Genomic DNA, 15,998 nt, shown 5'->3' on the forward strand with positions numbered 1-15,998 from the left:
TGCTTAATGTAGTTGGAGTATAAGGGACCAGGAGGACAGTATGGCAATACTATTCTATGGCAATAACCTCACTGCAAAACCAGTTTTGTACTTCTGACAGCAGAGAAAGTTGTCTCTACAAGGAGGGAATGTAGTGGCACACAGATTTATGTCAAAAGCTGCAAATACAGCTCTTTCCTAAGCAATTTTACTGTATAGGGACTTGCAGCTGCTTGCTCTTTTACATACATAAACTGGAAAGACAGTAATAGAACTTTGCCCTCTGATGCTGAGTCTAAACGTAGTTTCAGTCTCCAGATACTTGTTCTGTGAGTATCCCTGGGCTGTAGATAGAAGGTATCAGCAGAAAGGGGAGTCAACAGCAGAGAGAGGAGCGGATGCTGCAGACTAAGGAATGATTATCCTTGGGCTTATCCCTACTGAAAATTTTGGAAAGGATGCCTTGGAAAAGAATTCCTCCAAGAGCAATGTGTTTCTGCCATCTTCAGCATGGGACTGCAGCTATATCTTGTGGAAGTTAGTAATGATACTTGAAAGCACTTACCTTGTATAAAGCACCGACAGCAAAGTAATTTTTAGCTGTGTTAGAAGGATCCTAAGGTTCTGTTTGAATATTTGCAACCTTAGATGGTGTTTATCTGAAGCACCTTGAGATGGGAAACTCAGCAGTTCAGATACCTCAGTTTTAAGTCTCACCTTAAAATGAGACCAGGACTTAGCTTTTTTGTGAGAAACTGTTTAAATTTTTCTGTCTGTTCCAGACTGAACTCTTGGAGGAGTGTATGAAAATCACAGTACATTGTTTTCTCAAAGCTCAGCAAAACCTGAGTTTTGAGCAGTGGTCCGAAGGGATCCTATTTTAGCCATTTTTTTTGTATGTGAGTCGGTTGCTGAGTTTCTGCTGTTCAGTTCATTAGAAATGTTATTGAAGAAGCACTGATTTGAGGGAAGCAATTGTTTTTGCTCTATTATAAGTACAGTTAATACATGAACTTCTTTTCTGCTTATACAGGAGAAGAACGTTTTGGTAATTGTAAATTCACATGTGCATGCAGGAGCTCTTGCCACATCCAATGGCAAGTTGTTATGGGGACTGGCAGACTGTCATCATTTTGATAGCTTGAGCAGTATATCTCTTGAACAGCAATGGAGCTCTTATGCAGAGAGTATCATATGTTCCCAGCCAATTTACAGGGAAACAGCAATAACATTTTATCATGGTTGAGAGCCCAGTAGCTGCTTCCTATTAAACTTGCCCTTTCCGATACCTGTCTTGGATTAATTTGTTGATTTCAAATGGAAACTCAGTCTTCTCCACTGAAGCATGACTTTCTAGGATAGACTCTCACTGAATGACAATTACTGTATATTCTAGCTGGTTTCAGACCATTACAAGCTTTGGGCACAGTGGAAGACAGAGGACTTCTTCAGTAACTGATTTTAATATATGTCTAATTTTAACTGTCAGTTATATATGCACCAGTGGATGAATCCTCAGAAAGATGAAATGCAAAGCATTTCTAACTTGCTCTTATTAATGATACACTTGCTGCAAAGGAGAAAAAAAAAAATAGGTTCGGGTCTCCTGAAGAGAGTCTGCTTGGTGTTTAAGAGCAGCGAAGTTTGAAGAAGCAGGGATTTAAACTGACACTGTCTTCCTCTTTCTTTTCCTGGAGCAAAAATATGCCAGAGCTAGCACTGACGGTGTTTTACATATCTGTGTAACACGCCTATATCTTTTAAAGTATGCTTCCACAGAGAGGTAGTTCTAACGCTGTAAGAAGGTCATTTTTGGGAGGGTTATATATGTATTTTGAAATAATAAGCTCTCTGTCTTGCGGTATACTCACAGCTGTAATTACGGGTCTCTGCAGGCAGCTAGATATGGCACAAGCAGGCAGTATATTGCTAAAAATACTGATCTGGATGTAACAATGATAAGGAAACAAACAAGCTGAGAGATTTGCTTTGCCAAAAAGGCAGCCTCTTTGTATCTGAAAGCTGAGGCAGCGTCTGCTCCTGGTGCAGGCTTTTTGGAAGACAGCAATTAAAGCGGTTATTCAGAGTGGCTCTTGAGGAAGACTTTGATGCCCTGTACAAGATAAAAATACAGTTACAATATGGTGAAAACATACTGGTGCTGGAAAATACTTTTTTCTTTTTAGATGAATGGCTTTTGAAAGCATTCAGTTGAGTCAGAGAGTTGGAAAAAATTGGGGAGGAGAATAAAACCTGATTCCATTCAGGCCAGCAGGAGACTTTCCATTGAATTCCAGGGGCTGCTGCAGCAAGTCATAAATAAGTCTGCACAGCAGTTATAGTAAAAAGCTACCTTTGCAGTACAGAAAGTGATCTTGCTTTGCATTAGGAGAGCAAAATTGCAGAGACACATGCCGTTATGGTAACAGGAACCATGCTGTAGGGCCCACCATCTTAAATGTAGTTTTTCAAATCCAACATGCCTATTGGAATAAATAGACATAAATTTTAGCAGCTGTTCCACTGGGAATAAGCTTTACTCATCTACAAATTAAAACCTTGAGCCTGGAATCAGTGTTAGGATCGCCACAGTTATGGATATCTGCAGAAACTCTGCAGTGTAAGCACTAATGTAAAGAGTGTTGACTTCTGTAAGGGCTCTGCTAGAATTGTATGGAAAAGGCCTTTTATTTTTAACCACTTTGCTTGTCCATGGCAGTGGAGGTTGCAATTCTGTTGTTACTGGAGACAATTTCCTTGTCTTTTCCTTTGTTACGAGTGTAACTGAACATTTGTATAGGGCTGGATAAACTGCTGCTGGTAAAATTACACTTGCAACTTGATATCAACATAAATGTGAATCCTTAAGAGGGTTAATTTTATCTCGTATTTAAATACTTTCAAGGTCCACATTGAGCAGCATTTTATGCCATCAGCCCCATGATAGAACAAATGACATTTCTACTAGGACAAGCTTTGTTTTATCAGGATCAGTAACCTTATCAACAGTTGACCCATAACTATAATGTATGTTTGCGAATAGATAACATATGTCACAGTGAGAGGCAGGCTTGCCTCATAGGCAAGAGTGTGTAATGGAGATTTAATAAGAGCAAAGCAAAGAATGTGCAGTAAGAATGCATATTAATACTTTTTGAGAAGTGTAGAGGTTTTGTTCACTTATTAGAGCAGGATCATTTGAATTATCTTGCTTATATCAAAAAAGCACTATTGTGCAAGTGTAAACAAATTGCACAAGTACTTTTAACACTTCCACACTTGCTTGTGGTTTTCTTGCTTTGTTCTTTAAGGAATATAATGTTGATTCGAAAAACACATATTGTGACCCAGTAGGTAGCCTAACATAGATGCCTTTCAGTAATTGAAGTATGAGGGAACTGCTGGTCTCAGAGGACCTTTATTTTGCTTGCACTTCCAAAATTGCTAGGTGAAGGGGATTTGCTTAATGCAAAAGGAAAAAAGCTCTGAAAACCTACTGCTTAAATGGTGGATTGATGCTCTTTAATTTAAGACACAGCATCCCTACCCCCAATATCAATAGTCTGTCATTTTTCATTACTTATAATAAAGGGAGAGAAATGATGGTAAGGTCCTAAGATATAAAACAAGTCACCCATGTCTTGTGCATTTTGACATTAACACTTCTCTTCCTTGACCTTTGACAGATTAGGCCTTGACCCAAAGCTGCTGGCCAAAATCCTAAATATGAGCTCGGGTCGCTGTTGGTCAAGCGACACATACAATCCTGTTCCTGGAGTGATGGAAGGAGTACCATCTGCTAATAATTATCAAGGTGGCTTTGGAACAACACTCATGGCTAAGGTACGTGATACTTGTGTGTAAAGTCTACAGTTACTTCTCTCTTGGCTTCTAGCAAATGTTCTTCTCAGTGAAAATGTATGATTGCAGGGAAATAGGTGTGCATCTACACAGGGAAACCCAACCTCTTACTGTAGCTCTGAATTAATGAGCTGTGTAGGAGGCTTTTCCTTAGCCTCCAGCCTCTTTCTAGTTGTTATTACTAATTGGGCGTGAATAGTGGCATAAGCATCTATGATTTTTGTCCCAATCTCTTCTATATACCTTAAACTGTGCCACAGCACATGCCCTATTGCATCCCCAGCTGCTTATGTGTTCGTCCCTCTGCCTAACATGATTTAGAATGCAGAAAGCACAAAGGTTTCAACCCATGCCCCCACAGACTAATCCTCTGCAGGTATCTGCACCATGTTCTGAGCTCTCCCAAATTGTCTTTATTGGCAAGAGTAGCATGTCTTACGAATAATAACCTAGTAATGTAAATTTTTATCCACAAAGTGGAAGATCTGGGGTTTAGGTCTTTCTCAGCACAAGGAAGTTGTAACCTACAGCTATCCCATCCCAGGAGAGTGCACTTACTGCCATGGTCTCGGCTGTTCTAGGAAAAGCACTGTCCTGAGTCACTTTGTGGTCTGGAAAACAAAGCTCTTGGAGGCCAGAGGAAAGTAGGCAAGGAGGTCAGGGCTCTGCATCACACTGATGAGGACACACAGTCGGAGGAAGGAGCTGTATAACTCTTGACTCTTGAACTACTTCTGGGTTTAGCACAGTGATTGCCTAAGGTAAATTATAAAACCAGCCCTGGAAGAGATCTCTCATCTAAGCAGGAAGTAATTTCACACTGAGTATTAGTTTCATGGGGATACTGTTCTGAGGAAGGCATTTGTGTTCATACAGGACAGGGCATACCAGCTCATGAGTGCTCCCAACTGGTTAGGCATTCTGGCCATTTTCAGCTCTTCCACGTTCCACGTACAGTGGAAATTAAGCTCTTAAAACTAAAACAACATTCTCAGAGCTGGTGATCATACTCAGATATTGCCACGCAAATCTCCACAGTGCTGAAGTTCCTGTAAGTGATACCTGCCTCCTGATGCTGTTCTTGTCATTTTGCAGTTGATTTATGTCAGTTGGTGCATTAGCACATTCAGTGGAATTAGCCAAATTCTGTCCAGAGTGGGTCCAGAGTCTTTTGGATGTGGTAGCACCAAAAAATTCTGCTAATGATGCATGGCTCAAAACCCCTCAGTGGTTGGCCTGCTACACTTTACATTTGTGGACCAACAATAAGGAGTTTAATTTCATTAAGGGATGTGTTAAAATACTAGAAAGCAGCAAGTTTTACATCATGTTCACGTCATTGAACACAGGGGACAATAAAGTGTTATTTAAATTATTGATTTATAAAATATGATAAGTTATTTTTTGCAATTTGCCAGAGCTATTGATTAGAGATAAGCCACTTGATCTTGGCACTGCATCAAAGCTTTTGTTTCCATTTTACATGCTGTTTTCAGAATCTCTTCAGCATGTATTGCCCTGTTTCATGCTGCAGTCGCTGCTCTCGTAATTCATAACTTACATATGTCCAGAATAACCTCATAGTATGAATGAGATGGGGGCACGTATTACTTCCCCTTCCTTTTCAACTTCTGTGTAAAGGTAGGGTACTTTTTCTTTTGGTCTTCTTTTAAGAGGGACCTTCATCTCCTCTGGAAGCTGCCTTAAAAGGTAGCCTGGCTTGTGCCTGTTGAAACTACCAGCTTTTGGTTATAAAGCTTCAGTGATAACTAAGAGGACAGTTCCTCAGAGAGGTTTGTACTTGGTGTTCACCTCTTCTAACTATGCCTCTTCTGACAGCCATGCCTGCCAGGTAGCCTGAAGGCTTCTTTAGGCTGGAATCCTCAGTAAGAAGAAAAGATGCTAGGTTCCTCTCATGCCTCCTGACCAATGCTGTGTTATTCTGTGTAGACAAAAGATTATTTGAATGAAGGGCTGATAATATTTAAGGTGTTATTTGGGGCAGTGGTGACCTTTATAAAGACATTTCTTCTTAGCTTGTGAAAAGTCTTTTGCTACTATCCCTTCCAGCCTGAATATCACACAGTTTGTGAATTGTTTGAGTTGGTGACTTTTTTTCTGGGAAATGGAGAGCATGCTCTTGCCACTTAAGAGAAAACAAAAGCCATATTCAAAGGAGAAGGAGGTAGGTACAGCTCTGAGGTTGAGAAGAAAATACTCCACAGTTTAAACATTTAAGAGTGACATGATAGCACAGTATTACTAAACTTCAGGTTACTCCTCACATATCGGATGTGGTAGAAGTCAAAGCCTTTCTTAAAAATATTTTGCCACTGATGGATTTCTCAAACTAAGAAAGGGGATCTTTATTTTAAGTGTTTGGGACAGAAAGCTGAAAAGCTCTAAAGCCTTGAAATCTGATAATGAAACATAGAATTTAGTAAACCTAATGTGAAACCTGTTCTAAAGTTTTTGCTTATTAAAAATCTAGTTTACTTCCCCTCACCAGCTTTGTGTCCAAGGCGTTGCAGGCCAGAAGTTCAGACTTTCATTCACAGCACATTTGCTAATGAAATGTCTGATTTGAATCCTGAAAAAGCTAGATTTATATCATGCTATTCTTGACTCGTGTCAAGACAACCTTTCAGGTTTATTCCAAATGAAAGAGTTTCATTTAAATCAACTGCAAAATGAGTGTGAGGAGCCAGGTATTTCCAAAGTGAGCATTTTATATTTTTTTTGCTTTTTTTTTTAAATACATTGGCAACTGCCTTCTGAAAGAAAGTACTTTCCTATTCCAAGCTAGAAAAAGTGGTTAGAATATTTGGTACAGTGAGACATCTGGAAGATGTTGTCAGTTCCAAAGAGTATGAGAAGCCATAAACTATGCTCTGATTTTTACTTTTCAAAAAAAGGTCAGCAAAGGGCAAACATCTTTCACAGCTGTTTTGTACTATTTCACTGGAGGAATCTCCAACCTCCAGAGAAAATATGCAAAATGCTTCACAACCTGAAACTAAAGATAAGTTTTACTTACATTTTGGGTTTTTTTTCCTTCGAATCTCTAATTCATAAAATGGAAGTTTAAAAAAAAAAAAAAAAAAAAAAAACAAACCAACCAAAAATCCAAAGCAACATTCCTGCACTGTGCAGTCAGGAGTGTTTGCCCTTTTATTGAGATGTTGTCTGATGTTCAACCATCTTGGAGACAGAGTTTCGTTATTAAAGTGAACAAACCTGTTTTATGAACTTGTAGTCGTCCTAACAGTCATTTCAGAATTTTCAGGGATTGCTTCTGTGAATGCCTTCAGAGAGAAATAGATCACATTCATCAAGACCAAACCTTAGCACTGTCATTAGGTCGGGGTTAGATGACTTTGTTATTCTACTATTCCATGACATAATTTAAGCTTTGTTGAATAAAAAGGATGATATGGCAACATGTTTCACAAAGAGGGTGTAGAAGAGGCTAGGAATATGTCATGGCATGTCTTACTCTAAGTGAGGTTAAGTAACTGTTCCTAGATTTGTCAGGTCATCAGTCTTTCAATAGAATTGCTAGACAACAAGGAATGATCTGTCCTGATGCAGATGAAGAATATTTTGGATCCTGTGACATCTGATACGTATGTTTTTCCCATTTTCGTAGATCCTGAAGTCATTCAAGGGTAATAGGAAGAGTAACTATAATTCTGATTTGTATCAGAATGACCTTTATAGAGCCGATTTACAGATCGAAGTGACATTTAGAGAGTAGAGTAAGATCTTGAATTTCCTTGTGCTAATTCAAATCCAGACACACAGAAAGTAAAGACCTGTCTTGTAAGTCATCCTTGAGAAGCCAAAGGTGCTCTCAGCAGTGCTACAGTCTTTCAGTTCTTCTGTATCAAAAATTTGTTATTTTAAAAAAGTTAAAAATGCCAAATTCTATAAACCACTATAGTCCTGGATGGACAGAAAATCCAGGCCCTTCCCAGTAACACTTGAGAGGTTTTTTTGCAACTTTTCATGAAATGTGGACTGCAAAACTGGTTTCCCTGGCACGACCTTATAAAGGCAAACTTGAGTGCAAGCATTACTTTCATACTCAGGCAAGAGATGTGTTTATATATCCAGTGCCTTGTTAGCTTTTCCTTCTTTGGTTTCACGTCTGATTCAGCGTAGAATTCAAGACATCCTCCAGCCTAGCTTGTCATTTCTGTCCAGCATGCATGCAGCTGACTATTTCTAGCTAACTATGGCCATAGTTAGTCATAGCACCTGGTAATTGGGGGACAGGTTTGAAATTCACTCTCTTTGCAACCTGCCCTTGTTTTTTTCCCCCTGAATTTAGTGTTTTAAAATGTAGTAGAATTATTCTCTGTATCCCTTTATCTTCAGGCATTAAAGAAAGCTTCTGAGTGGTAGCAGACCCAGGACAGTCCCCATAGGAATTCTTTAATACATCCTTCCAGTTAGGCTGCAAACCATTCATATTCACAAAGTGGACTGTGCCTCTCATTTTGCCATTAACTGGTCACATTACAGTAGATGTATGTAGGCTAAGTGGCTTCAATTTTGTTGTTATTCAAATCCCTCCTGCTTGATACTTAACCTGGTTGTAGAAAGAAGGATGTCCTCTTGCCTGAAAGAGAAATGATGCCATTAGAACCTATGTGAAATGCTTAAGTGAATAATCAGGGGAATTTTATTCTTGGAGGTGACATAACAAAGTGGGGAAGAAGAGTCTGAGAGTCTTGCTTCCAGGTTTTATAGTGATCTAGAAACTTAACACTTCTGTTAGGAAGGAGGTTGCAGGCCTTTCAAAGTTCAGGTTTTTTCTGTTGAATCACAGTTACTGTTTTAAAAATGAAGAACTAAGCAAGGCTCCTTTCTTCCAGGACTGCAATTTTAAGGCTGGAGTATTGTATTTGTTGGCAGTTGAGTTCTCTTCACAATGGAAGCCAAATAACCTATTATACGTACATGGCTATTTATATCCTTGTTTCTCCCCTGACTTTTATTCTTTCCTTCCATTCTTCCTCTTTGCCCTCTTATTCCTCCCCACAGGATCTCGGCTTGGCCCAGATTTCTGCCACCAACACAAAGACACCGGTTCCTTTGGGATCCCAGGCACATCAGATCTACAGGATGATGTGTGCAAAAGGCTATGCCCTGAAAGACTTCTCAGCTGTGTTCCAGTTTTTACGTGAGGAGGAAACCTTGTGAGCTGTTTTCCTTTGGAAATGGACACACTAAGAAACCACATTTTTTTATCCTTACCGCTCATTTGAGAAGTGTGTGGGTTTAGTCAGACACTGTGCATACTGATCCCATACAGGCTAATCATCTTTGGTTGTCTAGATCACGGCGAACTCCAGGGTTTTTTCATAATTCTTGAAAAAAAGCAAGCCAGGGGAAGGGATTGATTGGCAATTAGCCAGAGAGTGATTTTTTTTTTCTTTAAATACCATCAAATGTTGTGGTTTTTTTTTTCTCTAGATGCAATAAATAAATATTTTTTTTATGAAACACTTAACTCTTTGCATATAAAGTAACTTACATTATGGCTACAAACTTAGGTGAATCTTGAATAATAAGAAAATAGTTATATAGTGATTTTATGATATATAGTGATCTATTAAAATTAAAAATTAATACTTTATGGAAAAAGGGAAGATTTGTTAAGTAAAGAAACACAGTTTGAGATTGATTTTATTTTTTTTTCACTTGGACCTAGTAGCCTTGAGTTGATAATTAGTGAATTTTTCCTGGGATTCAGGTTGGAGATAAAGTTTATGGGCACGTGTTTTGAAGTGGAGAGCTGTTACAGCATGTTTGCCTCATCAAGTTAGTTAAAATAACATAGAATGTGTGTCCCTCTTGTAAAGCTCCATTATTGTATTTTGCTAACCCAATTTTATATTTTCTTGTATTCTGTCATACATTTTCAGAACTCAAGTAAACAGCACTTACCAGAAGTTCCAGCAAAGTGTACATTCGTTTTAGGTTATTACAGAAGTATTTTAAATCTAAACAAGCCCCATTATTTTGAAAAGAAATAAAAATCTATACTGGTAAATACTTGCTTATGATTATTTCTTTTTTGTTTTGATGAACTTTTGATGAACTGTACAACACAGTTAACCAAAAACTTGTATTTAGTGGTCTTATTTTTAATTTGCTTGGTTTCTCTCCAGATTATCTTGCAAACCAAAACTTTTCAAGGGCTCTTGTTGTGAAATGCAGTTGGTAATATATTTGCATATGTATTATCTTAACTATTCACCATCTCCTTGGTCTTGCAAAAGTACAGGAACGTACTTGGCTTTATGAATATCTATACTCATGTTGACTTCTCTAGAACTACTCACATCCAGACTTACAGGCTGCAGGCTTAATGGTCAATCATGCATTTACATTCCTATTTTGGTTTATCCTTTTATATATGCACATTTGGGTAGCAAACTTGTGTTCTTGAATTGGCACAAGTCTGTGAATAGTCTGAGAATTTGGACACATTAGTAACGTCTTACAAAGTCACCAAATGGTACTTGATGATCTGTTCTTTCAGTTTTCTTTGAAAACTGTTTGACATTCTGTGTAATTCAGGGAGTTGGGGCTCGTTGCTATTAAGTACAAGTGTAGGACTACTTACTTTTAAAAAACTGCTCATCTCTCTTTTGAGAAAACTACTGTTTCTACAGGATTGCATTCATTCCTGGAAATTAGACACAAAACTACCTTCACTGAAAAACAGTAAGTTTGCAAAGTCAACCAGTCAAGTGCTGGAACCATAGTTGCAGATGCATTGTTCGATCTCTGATAACAGTATTACATTTTCTCCTGTGGGACTCCTGTCTCTCATAAATGCAAAGGATGGACCTAGTCTCCTAATTAATCTGACATCATGTAGTGAAGGACGCTTTTGCCCGGAGGATCCTTGTTCGTTTCAAAGTTGGATGAGGTAAGCCATTGTAGGAGAGTCCTGGTTAAATCTGTGTCCTCTGTGTTTGACTTGGACGTCTGGCTGGCATCAGCAGGGCCGCTCAGAGACGCTTCCTTCTACTGTTCACCCCAGCCTGCAGCAACGTTTGCTGTGAGTGTGTTTGCCGGCAACCCTGGGCTTTCAGGAAGCATAATCAGTTCTTTTCTGAAACCATTATATGCACACATAAATGTTGGGAGCCATGAGGAAAGAGAATATGCTCAGTGAGACACACACTCTTTGAAGCTTTTAGCTTCTGAAATCGTAAAGTCTCTGTTAAGCATGTGGAAACTTCGTTGTTATTTTTATGTTTCTCCCAGAGTCTTGTAGCTTAGGCTTCCTGGGGTTCATTTCTCCTCCCCCACAAGTGCTGATGAAATTTTAAATTCCTACTCCAAAGCATAGGGTGCTCTAGTTGGAGTAAAGGCTGCCAGAATGCTATTTTGGCAAACCAACAAAATGTTCTGTGGTCTCCTTCTTGGAGGAGGATGTTGGCTGAAATTAAAAACAAAACAAAAAAAAAACCAAAAACCCCAGCTTCAGGGCAGACAGCCAGCATGTAAAATTTTAGAACAAGCAGTTAGTTTGGCAAAGTTAGAAACAACTTTTTAAATAAGTCTTATTATGAAAAGTGCCTTGAAACCTTTAATGATGTCCAATACCTGAGCCCATTAATACGAGTTATATTAGAATACACATTTTTTTCCTAATTCTGCAGGGTAATATTGTGTGATGGGATACATGTAATGGTGGTGGTATTCATGCTAGCTACGGCTGTTCTGCATGTGCATATGTAGATAATGTATCCTTCACTCTGCACGAGGCATACTGCGGATCTGTGGAAATTAAACAAGTACTAAAACTATTGTCCCTGCCAGAAACAGGTGTTGAAAACTGTAATTTGTTGAGTTGAACAGAAAGATTGTAAAATTGGTTGAATTTCTACACTAATTACCTCCCAGTACATACACACAAATTAGGTGCAACAAATTAGCTGCATATTTTGTAAATGTCCCAAAGGGAAACTTGAGGTAACTTCTTTTTAAATTAGTTTGAATGTTAAACTAGCCCTCCCATCATGCTTACTTTGGAAAGTCATCATATCAAATGCATTTATTGACTAACAGGAAAACATTGACAACCAATAAAAGTAGTGATGGTTTAAAAAAAAAAATCCTGAGCAGCCTTCTCTCATTTATGATTCAGTATAACCCGTCTTAAGCAACTATTTTTGGTGGTCGTTTAACAGAGGAGGCCTTCTATTAAAGCTGCTGAGTACTATATTGCTTTAACTTTATTTATGGCTCTTACAAGCCTCAGGAGGAAGAGGAGGTATTCTGACCAAGTAAAAGTATTATACGTGATATTCTGGCTCTGCTTTAATCAATGGGAATGTTGCCATTAAGTACAATACTGCCAAGATTTCACAGTGTGTTGAATGCTCATATGATTCCAGTGCAGATGTGGCCAAGATGCAGCTCTGGAGGAGCTCAAGCACATTCCTTGGGCAGGGAATGTGCCACATTACAGGCACCAGGATTAGGAGATGTCAGGGTAGTGGCTTTAAGAGGATGGAGCCAGCAGAACCTGCTGGAATTGATATTACAGTCTCCATTGCAGCTTTGTCCCACAGTGGGTGAGAGATGCCATGGGGAGCATAATAGCTGCTGTCCCTGCCTGTCTGAGAACTAACTGCCCATCTCTGCAGCTGTTAAAATCTTACAGCTCTTTGCCACAAGATTTATTAAATGGTTTATGGAGCAGAAAGGCTGGGGCTGTCCCTGGAGCAAGCAGAAAAGGGCTACCATCATACAAGGACTGCTGCATTTATGCCACAGATGTCTTCCAATGCTTTTAGTCCACTTTTAGCAAGACCAAAGCTACCCAGGCATGACTCTCAGGCTACTAACTTCATTGGGAGTGATACCCATTGCTTTTTATTTGTCTTTCAGATGCAAAAGATCATTGTCTTCCTTCAGGTGTAATTCAGCTTTTCTCAAGAGGAGTTGAGAATATAGCTTGTTTTTACAAGGCTGTCAAATAAGTTGTGGAAACTTTGATGCTGTTTAGAAACTTCTGTTGTGTTTTCTTGGTGCACAACACATAGAGCTGGGATCCTCTGCAGTATTTTAGACTTAATGTTTTATAAGACCCACTTCCCTGTAAAATGGGAAGCCTTCTTACTGACTCCGATATCAAGTTCTCAGAACTCCTACTGCAAGCCTTGCAGAATTGAAAAATTCTATTTCAGTTGGGGGAGAAGTTTTGTTCAGTGTCTACAAATGAGAATTAACAGTTCTTTTGAGAAGCTCAAGCTTTCAGTAGCGAGTTTGTCTTCACCATTCAGTGCAACAGCATAATGGACGTGTGGTCTTTAGAGGCTGCCAGCATTTTTAGGATTTGTTGCTTTCTATATATGATTTGTCACAACCCATCCTGCCAGCTGCTAAAGTTAACACTTCTTTTTTTTTTTTTCCAATAAGAATAATAGCAACAGTTAGAAAGTTTTCTTAAGTGGACAGAGGATGAACATTTTTATGGTTGGCCTGTTCAGTAGATGTGTGACATGGAACTAGGAATCTATATGGCAGTGATTCTTGTGTTTTGTTTTGTTTTGGCATTCAACATGGATTGTGAGCGCTTGGGGTAAATTGAAACAGGTGGATAAACCGTTCTAAAGTACTAAATGTCTCACAATAACCACTGTATAATTAAAAGCCGTCTGGCTCTTTCTGCATTTACACCCAACGTTTCCTTTTGACCTTGACCCTGAGATAAGGTCTGGATTTTCATTTGAGGTCAGAGATAACTCAGGCTATTTCTTCATTTAGTTTTACACAGCCTCCATGAGTGATGACAGTGCTCTGTTTGTTAAAGTAAATGCTATATATGGAGATAATAAATGTGCTAATGTGTGTTTGGTGACGTTCACTGATCTCAAAAAGACTTTGAGCACTGGACAAAAACAAATTAAATATAACTGATAAAAAGGTAAGTTTGCATATACCTGAAATGCCACTAGCTGGGAAAGAAATATGAATGTTGTTACAATACGTTTACAGTCATTTTAGACAATAAATTAACTTAAATTAATTCTATTTTGTTAAAATTCAAAGGAGAAACCAGACAAATAAAACAAAAGTAATAGCCTTCAGATGTGGTTAGACGTAAGTTTCATTTGGCCAGAAGTTACTACCATGTTCACACAAGTGTCCATCTTCCGGTTTGAGCCACATGACAAAACGTCCTTAAAATCTCTGAGCCGCCTACTTTTTTTTGAGCACTTTCTTTCAAATGATTTAAAGGTCTGAACTAGGCTGTAATCAGTTCCAGGCATACCTGAGCCAGCTGTAAACTAGCTTATTTGCATATCTGCAGCCTTCTAGTCCCAGAGGCTTTCCTGGAAGCTGGGCAAATAACTGGAGCAGCAGTGCCATAGAATCACTTAGGTTGGAAGCGACCTTTAAGATTGAGTCCAACCACAGCCTAACCCTGCCTAGTCCACCTCTAGACCATGTCCTCAAGCACTACCTCAACACACCTTTTAAATATCTCCAGGGATGGTGACTCCACCACTTCCCTGGGCAGCCGGTTCCAGTACTTGACTACCCTTTCGCTGTTTCCAGTGCCTAAACTGGCCCGTTTATGACTAGCAGTAGTAGGTCATTCTTGTTTTCCGGTCATGTTTTATGTTATTCCAAAGGTATAGAGCCTAGAAGTTTTCACTGACTGATATTTAGCAGGCTAACACATTGGATGTTGCAGCTATTACCTGTTTTACAGCATCATTTTGGCAGCCTGTGCCCTGCTTTTTCTTTCTCTGTTTGTATGATGTCTGCAACTAGTCCCCTTGGTGTTGTCAGGCAGCCATCAATCCCCAATCCACAAAAAAAGGCTTGACTTCTGTCACTCACAGGTGATTGAAGCCAGAGCTTCAGACACGTGGGTTTAAGACATCCTTGGATTCCTCTGCATTTCTACATACAAGGTTTTAATACAAGCTCTACTTTGTTTGAACCTATCTACTGTGTGGCACCAAGAACCCACAGTGGTCAGCTGGTCATTTTTTCCTGCATTTGGGTGCTGTTCATGCTCAAAAACGAGCAGCCAATTTCTGGTCCCTTCAAGAAGGAGAGGAAAGCACTGCTCAGGAAATGGAGATCATTAGGTCTCAGGACCTGATACCAACATACTATTTTCGCTGGAAAACTGCTGGACACCATCCCCACCTCCCATTCCTGTGACTTTTCTCTCTCCTAGGTAACTGAGTTAGCTTATGTGATGCAGAGATGCAGATGCAAATGAGGCCTGTGTTTAATGCAAGAGAAGGAGGCAATGACTTGTGACCCGCTAGGCCCATCTGTGGAAGGCAGTTACTTGTAAAGCAGATAAGGGAACCACAATCCTCTCCCTCCGGCACTGTGATAAAGACAGAGACACCAAGTCCGCAGACATCTTCAGATACCACCGCTGAAGTCCCAGCCAGCAGAATGCAGTTCCTGTCCCGCATCGCACCACCCAGCTCTGCCGTCTGAGCAATAAACATCACACCAGCCTCTCCAAACTCTCCCTCGGGCCGCTTGTGGCTTTAGTTTTGGCAGCTTTGTCTGCCTTGGCCCTGGCTGCCTGGAATCTACTTCTGCGCTTCCTCCCAAAAATTCCTCTTCCAGTGCTGTGCCGGAGCTAACTGTAGGCCTTCAGTGTGCCTGCAAATAAGATGTTAGGTCTTACTTGCTTTCCATGTGCTCCCAATAGTGCCAGAAAGCACATAATGAATGTCTCTCCCTTGTTTCTTCCAGACTTAATAAGTAAACGGAGCTATAAACAGTAAGCCAAAAGGATGGGGATGGCAGGCATTTATGGGGTAAGAGGAATTTGTTCATTGAACTGGTCGTTGTGCTACTTCGTGACTGCGGTATCTCAGCTTTTTCTGAGAGTGGGAGCGATGTGTGTTTCTTTTCATAAGAAGAGGAGCCAAAAGTGGCTGTGTCCACTGAGCTGTGGATGTCATTTTGAAACAGACTCATTGTTTACATTACACTAAAAATGAAAAATACCCTTTTTCTTGGACTATATATAGCTGGTTTGTTTTGTTGTTGTTTGGGTTTCTTTTTTAATTCATTTTCCACAAATGGATGTTCTAATCTGTTTGCTAGTATTTTATTTCCTTCTCTATGTAACAGCTTGCATA

At 39.5% G+C, this 15,998-nt stretch overlaps 1 protein-coding gene across 1 annotated transcript in view; it reads left to right on the forward strand.

Moving 5' to 3' along the window:
• HIBADH (3-hydroxyisobutyrate dehydrogenase) overlaps positions 1-9,895 on the forward strand; it is an 80,333-nt gene extending 70,438 nt beyond the window's left edge. Inside the window, exons 7-8 of the mRNA XM_084260217.1 lie at positions 3,666-3,822; positions 8,890-9,895. Of these exons, the coding sequence (XP_084116343.1) occupies positions 3,666-3,822; positions 8,890-9,048 (316 nt within the window). The 3' untranslated portion in view covers positions 9,049-9,895. The remainder of the gene's footprint in view (positions 1-3,665; positions 3,823-8,889) is intronic.
• Positions 9,896-15,998: the final 6,103 nt, after the last annotated feature.

The sequence above is a fragment of the Gallinula chloropus genome (assembly GCF_964237585.1).
Source record: "Gallinula chloropus genome assembly, chromosome: 2".
NCBI classification, from domain to species: domain Eukaryota; kingdom Metazoa; phylum Chordata; class Aves; order Gruiformes; family Rallidae; genus Gallinula; species Gallinula chloropus.